Source organism: Peromyscus maniculatus, chromosome 11, assembly GCF_049852395.1.
Source record: "Peromyscus maniculatus bairdii isolate BWxNUB_F1_BW_parent chromosome 11, HU_Pman_BW_mat_3.1, whole genome shotgun sequence".
Classification (NCBI taxonomy): Eukaryota; Metazoa; Chordata; class Mammalia; order Rodentia; family Cricetidae; genus Peromyscus; species Peromyscus maniculatus.
This window is the reverse complement of record NC_134862.1, coordinates 29,228,787-29,239,558: the sequence shown is the minus strand read 5'-3', so window position 1 is coordinate 29,239,558 and position 10,772 is coordinate 29,228,787. Positions and strand designations below refer to the sequence as shown.

The window sequence follows — 10,772 nt, the reverse complement described above, 5'->3', positions numbered from 1 at the left end:
CCCTGTCCTCGCTCCGAGCAGCGACAGGGCGAGGCGCTCAGGTGCGGTCGCGGGGCCCCAGCCGCAGCGCCCTCCGCAGCGCCGCGCCCGGGGGGCTCCGGCACCTTCGCTTCCGTCTCCAGAGCGAGTTGCGTCCGCTGGTGCTTCTCTCCACCTTTCCAGCCCCGGCGAGCCAAGCCACCGCGCCAGCGCCACTGCTGCCGCTCATCGCTTTCGCTTCACCCGACCTGGGGGGCTGCGGTGGCCCTCGACGCGGAGAGGATGGGCAAGCTGCAGATGCCTAGGCGCCCCGAGACGCCCGCACGCCAGTGACCCGGCGGTCTCCCACCCCCCCCCCTCCCGCAAAAAGCCCGCGAGCCCCTCTGGTCCCCGCGGCGCCCCTTCTCGGCCGCGCGGGAACCCCCGCGGCCCGGCCGGCCCCCTCCCCCTGCGAGCCGGCGGCAGCGCTCCCGGCAGGCGGGCGGGCGGAGGCCCGGGCGGGGGCGGGGCGGGGCGGTGCGCCCGGAGCCCGGAGCCCGGCCCTGAGCTCGCTTCGCCTCGCCTCGCGGCGGGCGCCCTCGTCGCCAGCGGCGCACCATGGACGGGCTGCCCGGTCGGGCGTTGGGGGCCGCCTGCCTTCTGCTCTTGGCGGCCAGCTGGTTGGGACCCGAGGCCTGGGGCTCCCCCACACCCCCGCCGTCGCCCGCTGCACCGCCCCCGCCCCCGCCACCCGGAGCTCCGGGTGGCTCGCAGGACACCTGTACGTCGTGCGGCGGCGGCGGCGGCGGCTTCCGGCGACCGGAGGAGCTGGGCCGGGTGGACGGTGACTTCCTGGAGGCGGTGAAGAGACACATCTTGAGCCGCCTGCAGTTGCGGGGCCGGCCCAACATCACGCACGCTGTGCCCAAGGCCGCCATGGTCACGGCCTTGCGCAAGCTGCACGCGGGCAAGGTGCGCGAGGATGGCCGCGTGGAGATCCCGCACCTCGACGGCCACGCCAGCCCGGGCGCCGACGGCCAGGAGCGCGTCTCCGAGATCATCAGCTTTGCCGAGACAGGTGGGTTTGGGCTTGGGGAAGCCAGCGGCGGCCGCGATCCCTCCCTTCTTCCCTCTCCTAGGAAGCTCCTGCTGCCTTCGCCGCCTCTGCAGCCCGCACGCCCCGAGGGCATTTAGGCTCCGAGCTGGGCCACTCTGCGGTGGCCTTGCGCTTGTCTCAGGGTGGCGGACCTCTCCTACCCTCTGCACCCAGACCACAGACCCTTTGCTGCTTCTCTTTCCCTGAAGCACCCGGAAAGCACCCTGCCCTTCATCCCTGCTTTCGGGAATTGGGCCCCAGCGCCTCTGGGCGCGCGTCCCCCTCCCGGCAGATGCGCGCAGCCCTGGCTCTGCGGGCACTTGCTTGGTGATTGCTTAATGTTTTTGTTTCCCACGATCCGAGTGTAGGCTTAACAGTGTAGATGGAGATGTGTGTGCTTGTTGATATACGTGGGCCGGAGAGGAGAGGAAGAGAGAGAGGAGAGAGAGAGAGAGAGAGAGAGAGAGAGAGAGAGAGAGAGAGAGAGAGAGAGAGAGAGAGAGAGAGAGAGAGAGAGAGAGAGAGCCAGCCAGAGCCTGCATGAGAGGCCCCTGGGGCCGCTTCCATCGCCCGGTGGCATAGGCTTGCCAGGATTGCTGAAGCATCGGTGGGGAGAGCTAGGCAACCTCCCTTCTGATTGTGTGGGCACCAGAGTCGGCGGAAGGCAGCTTCTCAACAGGTCCATCATTTACGCAGAGACGCGGCTCAGGCACAGCCCATGCCTTTCGGCTTGCCTGGCAGCCGCGGCAGCCCTCTCTAGTCCGGGAGAGAGGGGCAGAGTTTGTAGTTAACAAAGAGTGGAACTCCTTTCTGCAGGGTCGTCCTTGGCCCCGCGCTGCAAATCTCTGTCCACTCTAAATATTAGAAATCAGAGAAAGGGGAGGGGAGAAAAATACCTTCAGGACATTTAAAAAGAAGAAGAAGGAAAATTTCCCGGGCAGAAACGGTGTAAGTGCTTTAGATATCGCTGTCCTTTTCAGGACTTGAATGAGCCAGGCTGGCTTTTGTGCGGAGAGCTCAGCCCCATTTGTGCTGAGGGGACTCCAGAGAAGGTCTCAGAGGGGGAAGCCCGATGTAGATGTAGTCAGGGTGGGGGACAGGCAGGGAGCCTGGGAAGAGGAGGGGGAATCAGCTATGCCTCTGGCTGCAGATGCCCCCCTACTCTCCCAGGCATCAGGCAGACTCTGCCTGTGCTGCTGCCGGGGGATAAAAAGGGATGAAAAGTTTTGCATGGGCGAGTGTGGAGAAAGGCGGAGACAATCGAGGCTGGTTTGTGCTTAGAAAGAAATACATTGCCGTTTTAGCTGTCCGCCAGAGTCAGGGAAAGCTCGACAGGCAATTAGAGGGCTTGGATTAAAAGGTGCTTTGGGGCCCAGAGTAGAAATGTGATTCGGGAAGGTCGAGAGGCCTTTTGGTCCCGGTGGCACAAAATGACAGCAGGGGCTGTTATATTTCTGGTCCGATTCACGGAGCCAGCTCTTTGACTTATAAATAACAGATTCAGGTCACAGGCAGCTCGGCCAAGACCAGCTTTTAAGGCTGCAGTTTCCCCTATTTCAAAGTCAGACGTCAGTGTTATTAGAGGAGCCAGTGAGAACTGAGGAAGGGGCTGGGGGCGGGGTGGGGGGGTCTTAGTGGGAGGTTGGATAGCACCAGAGCCACGTCTGCAGAGACTGTCAGAGGGAAGGGCTGACGAAATGTACTGCGAGAGGGACATCGTCCCTTGTCTGGCATAGCTATTCTCCTGGCTGCAATGCATTATCGAGATGACTAGCAACCCCCCACCCCCACCCCAAGATCTCAAACTGCCATGTTCTTCGAGCCAGGGTCTGGCCCAAGGATGGGACCTCGAGTTTTCCAGGCTTCTGTCCTGTCCCTTGGAACTCCTTGGAAACCAGGGCTGCACTTTGCAGCTTACAGGACACACACTTCTGTGTCAGAAACCTGAGCACGACTTGCTTGTTTGCAGTGGAGGTCCCACTGGGGTTGGATCAGATCTTGCTTAGGTAAACACTGCAAAGAGGCTGTAGGTGGCTGAGCTTGATTTTGCAATGCCCTAAGTTAACCAGAAAGAAAACGGGGGTGTAGGGGTGTGGGGGCCGGGGGGGGGGGAGCCCATTTAAAACAACCTACCCCAAATCCTCCCTGCGATCTCGGTTTTGTTTTCAGAGACCCATAACAACTTGTTAAGATCTTGGGCTCCTGACAAGTCATTCTGTTGAGCTTTGAGGCCCGACAGCCTTTTCTCCAGGGAGCCCTGGCCTGGGATAGGTGAGGCAGGGTTTTTATAGGTCTGGACCCTCTGGCTCCACCCGATCCTGTTTTCTCAATGGGAAGTGATTCTTCTGCCTCTGGCAGGGTATGGCAGAGGCTCAGGCCCCAGGAATGGTATTTCTGGTCAGTAACGCTTTCCAGCTGTTCATTCCCGACATCACACAGCAGAGTCCATTCCCCGTTGCCTTGTGTTCTCGTGGAATTAACTTGGCCCGTTCTTCCCCGTTCTCCACAGATGGCCTCGCCTCCTCCCGGGTCCGCCTGTACTTCTTCGTCTCTAATGAAGGCAACCAGAACCTCTTTGTGGTGCAGGCCAGCCTGTGGCTGTACCTCAAACTCCTCCCCTACGTCCTGGAGAAGGGCAGCCGGAGGAAGGTACGGGTCAAGGTGTACTTCCAGGAACAGGGTCACGGTGATAGGTGGAATGTGGTGGAGAAGAAGGTGGACCTGAAGCGGAGCGGCTGGCATACCTTCCCCATCACAGAGGCCATCCAGGCCTTATTTGAGCGGGGTGAGAGACGCCTTAACCTGGATGTACAGTGTGACAGCTGCCAGGAGCTGGCCGTGGTGCCCGTGTTTGTGGACCCCGGTGAGGAGTCGCACAGGCCCTTTGTGGTGGTGCAGGCCCGCCTAGGTGACAGCAGACATCGGATCCGCAAACGGGGCCTAGAGTGTGATGGGCGGACCAGCCTCTGTTGCCGGCAACAGTTCTTCATCGACTTTCGGCTCATCGGCTGGAACGATTGGATCATTGCACCCACTGGCTACTACGGGAACTACTGTGAGGGCAGCTGCCCGGCCTACCTGGCTGGAGTCCCTGGCTCAGCCTCCTCCTTCCACACCGCTGTGGTGAACCAGTACCGCATGCGTGGCCTGAACCCAGGGCCCGTGAACTCTTGCTGCATCCCCACCAAGCTGAGCTCCATGTCCATGCTCTACTTTGATGACGAGTACAACATTGTCAAGCGGGACGTGCCCAACATGATTGTGGAGGAGTGTGGCTGTGCCTGACCACGGCAATGTGTGCGCAGCCCAGGCCCGCGGGGCTTGGAGGGAGCAGGAGAGCTGAGTGTGGTTGTTCTGTTGGGCTGTGGGGAGTGCCAGGGTGAGGCCTGAAATAATTGTTCTCCTACTTCGTAGAAAACCAGTCAGAACCAGAGGGAGAACCCTCCTGTGCCACGAGAGACTCCTAACCGCACGCATAGACACATGTAGCCAGGCTCACCCCGCCACCCACACAGCAGCCTCCAGGATACCAGCAAACGGATGCGGTGACAAATGGCAGCTTAGCTACCAATGCCTGTCAGTCGGAGGGAGAGAATGGGGTGAGCAGCTACCATTCCCACCAGCTGGCCGGGCACTCTGAATCGCGCCTTCTGAGCACACATAAAAGCACAAAGACAGGACACAGAGAGAGTGAGCCAGAGAGCCACCGAGAGGAAAAGCAGGCTGGGAGCACAGGCGGGTGGAGGGCCGTGTGCCCCTGGCTTGTCCCAGGCTCTTCGCCGCAGCGCCTGGCGCTGTCCTGCCCTGCTCACTCCCCGCCTGGCATCCTTCATGCTTTGAGGCCAGCAGAGCTGTGCCACCCTGTTCTTGGAGAGGGCAGATAGCCCAGGAGGGCCTCGCCTGTCACAGAGACCATGGAGCAGGGACAGTGACCCTTTGACTGTCTGTCGCTTGGATCCCTGGTGTGACTTATGTGTGTGTGTGTGTGTGTGTTTGTTTTCAGGGGTTGGGGTGGGGGGGGAGAGGAGAAGGGTCTTAATTTTATGCTTTAATCTGGTCTCCAACAACTGACAGGTCATTTGTGCCAGAGTTGAAAAGAGAGCCTATAAGCGATGACCTTTGAAGTGGATTCTAAATGAGAAGGGAAAAAGTGTTGCAATCACTTTGCTGGGGACGTCCTCCTAGGGCTGCTGCGGGAGCGGGGACAGGGATGGATGGCCACCAGGCCAGGGGAAGAGCCCAGGGGAGGCCGTGGTAGAGCGGAGGTGTTCTGGTGAGTTGCTTAACTGGTCTTGGAGAGACGGGAAAGCTTTCAGTTGCTTTGCAGAAGTTGTCCCCCCACCCCGTGGGCGGGCCCTGGCTCCAGGGTTGTCCGTGGACATGGCTCCTGCCCACCTCACTCGCCCACCCGCTTGCCCCACGAAGCAGTTGCGGTCCTGCGTGAGCGCACAGGACAGTGGCACTTGCAGGCCTACATGTGTTCAGAAGTGGCCCCGGGGCAAGAGCCGCCGTGGCTGCTGTCCTGGTGGATGTCCAAGGGCCACGTGAACTATGCAATTTAAAGGGTTGACCCACACTAGGCGAAACTGGACTCGTACGTCTCTTTTATATTTTTATACTTGAAATGAAATCCTTTGCTTCTTTTCTAAGCGAATGATCGCTTTCGATGTTTGCACTGATTTAGCTGCATGGTTAGTCAGAAACTGCCATTTGAAAAAAAGTTATTTTTATAGCAGCAGAAAAAAATGAATACAGTTAAATGTATTATACATAATTTTGGAACCAAAGAGGCCAGCGGATCAGTTTTAATTTTTATTAGATGGTAAGGCCATCTTCTATGAGGTAGATGTTCTAAACAACCCCTTGAGTGGCCTGCCAGAGTTTCAGGGTATAAATGAATTTTTTTTTTTTATTCAGTTGATGTGTCTCTTCTGTTCTTACACACCCAGAAAGTAGAATTAAAAATGATGGTAGAATGCAGGTGTGTATCTGTAAGTTCTCATATTTAGTTTATTTAATGAAGCCCTCCTTAGTTTCTGTTTCATAATAACTTAAAACCAAACAACTTCCCCCCACACACTGACTGTCTAAGTATTTTACGTTCATGTACAGTTTAAGAAAATAAAAGACGGAGTGCCATGGGCTTCCTGCCTTGTGTGATGTCTGGGGCAGCGGGCAGCTGGGAGGAAGGGGTTGGTCCAGGTGTCCGGCTCCGATGCCAGCGGTCCCCACGGCGTGCCCTGACACCCCCAGGGCCCGTGCCTGACACATATGTCACACAGAAGCTGGAAGAGGTGGTGGGACACCAGCCGGGAGGCAATTAGCAAATTAACGAATTACACATTTGTTTACCATCCCCGTCCCCAACTACTTCTGTTCTGTCAAAGCTGGATCGCTTTGCTTTTCAAAAGTACCGTGGCACTTGGTGCCAACCTTGGTGACCTGAGTTCGAGCCCAGAGTCCCGCATAGTGGAAAGAGAGATCTGGCTCCTCTGAATTGTCCTCTGGTCTCCCACACACAGGCTGTACATAACACACATACAAATGGGGTGGCGGGTAAATGAAAAATTTGAAGGTGCCGGTTAAGGCTCCAGGCCACAAAGGGAGTGTGCAGCCTGGAAGGTGAGTTCCTTCTCCAACATCCCGGGCCTCTGTGCTCACCTCCAGGTTCTGATGTAGGTGACTGGGAGGGAATAGGGTTCAGATCCTGTCATTAGAGGGTAAGCAGGCAGGACTGTGAGTATGCTGATCACCCTTTGCCATGGCAGTCTATCGAGTAGAAGGAGGCGGTGGCTGGCCTTAGTAATCACAGCAGCTCAGCCACCACCAGGTAGGACTTAGAGACCTGCTCAGTCCTGCCGTCTCAGACTTTGCATCACGCATCTTTGCTTCCCAAAGAGTGGGAGGTGAGCTGAGAGCCCAGATCCACCCTACCCAAGGTCACCCCACCGAGACAGGGTCCCTGGTCACAGGTGACCCACTGGTTTTTGAGGATTGGAGGCTTATAAATTAAATTGCCTTTATCTGAGCCCTGCAGGCCCTGTGGGCTTTTTTTTTTCTCTTCTTCGAGACAGGGTTTCTCCGTGTAGCTTTGCGCCTTTCCTGGAACTCACTTGGTAGCCCAGGTTGGCCTTGAACTCACAGAGATCCGCCTGGCTCTGCCTCCCGAGTGCTGGGATTAAAGGTGTGCGCCACCACCACCCGACAAAGCAAAAGCAGACATGCGTTGGCTGGGAATTGAACCCCGGTCAACTGCTTGGAAGGCAGCTACGCTCACCACTATACCACCAACGCAATGCCCCGGTGGGCTTTTTATTTTATTTTTTTTAATGTTGTGTGTAAGCTCACTGATGTGGCTAGACTAGCTGGCCAGCAAGTGCTGGAGAATTCCCCTGTCTGCAGTTCCCCAGCACTGGGTTGTAGGTACATGCCTGGCTTTCCCATGGGTTCTGGGGACCTGAACTCAGGTCCTCATGCTTATGTGACAAGCACATTACTGACCGAGTCTTCCAGCTCTGCTCTGGGACAGTTTTTGCAGGTGGAAGAATAAAGGTGACCAGAGGGAGAAGGACACGTGAAGGGGCTGGGGCTAGAGGGCCGACAGCCACTGAGCTCCCCGGCACTATTATGTGTTCCCGTGGGCCCAGCCCACACGCTTACCATGGCTAGCAGGTACAGTGAGGCCAGGTACCTCTGTGGGTCTGGGCTGGCTTGGGTTTTTTTTTTTTTTTTTTTTTTTTCTCTCTCATGTATCTCAGGTTTGCCTCAAACTTACTATGTAGCCAAAGATGACCTGGAATCCCAGCTTCTTCTGCCTCCACCTCCCCAGTGCTGGGATTATGGGCGTGTGTCATCTTGCATGGTTTATGGGGTTCTGGGAATCGAACCCAGGGCTTTGTGCATGTCAGGTGAGCACTCCACTAACAGCTACAGCTTTTGCCCCATGGCTTTCATTTCTCAGTCTACATCTCTCTTTCTTCTGCACCCCGATTCTCTCCCAGGAGGTCCTGGCCCAAGCGACCCAGGTTTCCTGCAGATGGCCTTGGAGCATCACACTGCCAGTCCCAGAAGCATTATTGAACCAATGCCTCTGGCCTGTAAGAGATCCTCCCTTTCCCTGTGGTCTCCTGGCTTCTAGGCCCTTACCTCTCACGTTCATCCCAGCCCTGTCTGGGACCAGTGGGACAGACAGAGGCAGAAGGCGGCTATCCCCAATCCTCCCACGTGGTCCCTTCTATCCTCTGCAATGCCCTGTAGCCACCGCGTGGAGTTCATTCTCAGCTGACCTTCAAAGATACCCGGATCTTCAGTGACTCCGGGGAGCTCAAGGCCATGAGTGTGAGGGCTGTGGGGGAGGGGAAGACTGGCCCGACCGACCCTACCTCCCCTCTCCCACACAGCCCAGGCAGGCAGGGGAAGATCAGTGTTAGAGGCCCCAGGTTGTCCTTGGTTTGTGTTTTCTTCAAGGCCCTCTGGGATGGCTCAGAATGGGACATCGAGGGGCCCCGCAGCTCAGCTCACAGCCAGCGCTTTGCCCCCGTGACAGTGTGGTACTGTTACAAGGGTTCCTACCCCAGCTCCAGGGGAAGTCCTGGGAGAGGGACTTGGGCAGCTTTGGTCTGTGGCAAGGCTCCTGGAGCTCGGGATAGCCCAGGATAGCCTCAGCATGCCAGGCTCTGTACTGGTCCCTGGCAGGAACATTGTTGGGGGTGTCCATGGACATGTGCGGGGCTTAGAGAATCCTGCCAATCTGAGGATACTTGACTGGAAACTGGATTGGGGGAGGGGGGGCGCGGGGAGAGTGAGAAGAAGGAGGAGAGGCCTAGGAGATCACAGACCACCAATCAGGATGCCGAAGATAGTATGCCTTTGCTATTTTTTTTCCCCCTGAAAGGGCTTCATTTACCCACTCTGACCTCAAACTGGCTACATAGCTGAGGATGACCTTGAACTTACTCTCCTGTGTCTACTATCCTACTGCCGGGATTGCTGGCATGTGCCACCAGGATGTCACTCTTGCTAAGCCCAGCCCTCACCACTGACTGAGTCACACCCAAGCCCGGCCATTTCCGTTGTCTTTCTCAGATGGGTGGTACTTCTGGCCTTGCACTTCGAGCCACTGTTGACAGCCAGGAGCTCCAGTCACTCACCTGCCGCAGCGAGGCAGGCTGGGCGGGGTGGACGGGCACCACTCTGTGGTCTAGGTAGGTGTCCTTAATGTGGCATCTTAGCCCCTGCCGCCTTTCTCAGACCAATGAGTGCCAAGGCATTATCTTGACGTCTCTGTAAACCCAAAGACAGAATACTTTTAAAGTGGAGCTTTCATCTGGTTATTTATTCACTTAAGGAACATTTACTGAGTGCCAGCTTTCTGTGACATCCATATATTATCTCAATTTAGTTCTCTCAACCTGGGTGTGGAAGACAGCAGGTTGCCATTCACCCCATTATATAGATGGCAACACTGAGGCCAGAGCAAGGAGCAGAGCAACTTCACTCAAGGGAGCTTAGCTCCAATAGAAGAGCAGGAACTTACAGTCATTTCCAGAGTCTCTTATAGATACTGGGCTGTCCAAGAGGGCTAAGGGACCAGGCGGTTGTTCTGGGGCCTACCAGCGAGAGGCTGGGGAGCAGTGTCTTTGGTGTTCTTATGAAGTAGCCCGCTATGGCCTGGACCCCAGCCCAGGCAGTGGCATAAACTGCACACTGAGCCATTTCTGTGCCCAGCAGTGGGAACAGCCATATGTGCCCTGCTCCTTTCCGGGCCAGCTGGGAGATAAAAGGCTGCTGGGCCAGGGTGGGCTGAGGGGAGGCAAGCTTCGGACAGGGTGAGGCTGAGCAGGGAGGCCATCGCTGGTCTAGCCTCTGGCTCTGTGGTGGTGAGGAGGTAGCCAGGACCACTCCAGCAGTAGTCACTGAGAGCTTCAGCTAGCTGTCCAGCAGGTTGGCCAGTGGACTCCAGTCTGCTCTACCTTTTAGAGTCTTCTGTAATGAAATGAGACCCTGAGTGCCTACTTCAGGGGGCTGCCAGGGCAGGGTTCTGTGCAGGCTGGCACCATGGTATCACATGGGATTCCGAGGACGGCTTTCAGTTGGGTCTCTCCACGTGGTTCCTGGGGACTGAACTGGGTTGGCAGCATGCTCCTTCACCCACGGGGCCATCTCTCTGCCCCCCAGGTTTTTGTTTTGTTTTAAGATAGGGTTTCATGTGGCCTAGCCTGGCCTTGAACTCCCTGGGTAGTGGAGGATGACCTTGAACTCCTTATCCTGACTTGCCTCCACTTCCTGAATGCTGGACACTGCATTACTGGGGTATGCCATGACATGAAGTTTAGGTGATGCTGGGATTGGAACCCCAGACGTACTAGGTGAGCCCTCTACCAACATCAGGTCAGTACCTCTGAAGCACACACCTTTTTTTCTGCATCTGTCCGGCACTTGCTGACCATCAACAGGGAGCCTGGGTCCCGTCAGAGGAACATTTATTGGGTACTTCCCTCCCAACCTGACAATCTCCTCTAAATCGGATACTCTGCCGCTCATTTATCTTTACAGCCTGGTGAGGGGGAGGGCGGAGCCCATTTGACAGATGGGGAAGCTGAGGTTTTGGAGGTGGGCCATTCAAGAGGAGCCAGGGGACCTTCCTCATGCTGTCCCCCTTCCATATTCCCTTGGGACCCAGGAGTCCTTGAGTTTTAGGAGCCTGGAGTTCTCGAGG

The 10,772-nt window shown here is 56.7% G+C and overlaps 1 protein-coding gene and 1 non-coding gene across 2 annotated transcripts; one reads left to right on the top strand and one right to left on the bottom strand.

The window, feature by feature from the left end:
- Positions 1-489: 489 nt before the first annotated feature.
- Positions 490-6,198, top strand: Inhbb (inhibin subunit beta B). The gene is made up of 2 exons (XM_006994556.4): positions 490-1,036; positions 3,564-6,198. The coding sequence occupies exons 1-2, from the start codon at positions 577-579 to the stop codon at positions 4,337-4,339; spliced, it is 1,236 nt and encodes a 411-aa protein (XP_006994618.1). The 5' UTR covers positions 490-576; the 3' UTR covers positions 4,340-6,198.
- Positions 6,199-7,276: 1,078 nt separating this feature from the next.
- Positions 7,277-7,348, bottom strand: Trnag-ucc (transfer RNA glycine (anticodon UCC)). The gene has a single exon. It is a non-coding gene; the product is annotated as a tRNA-Gly (tRNA).
- Between the last annotated feature and the right edge of the window lie 3,424 nt (positions 7,349-10,772).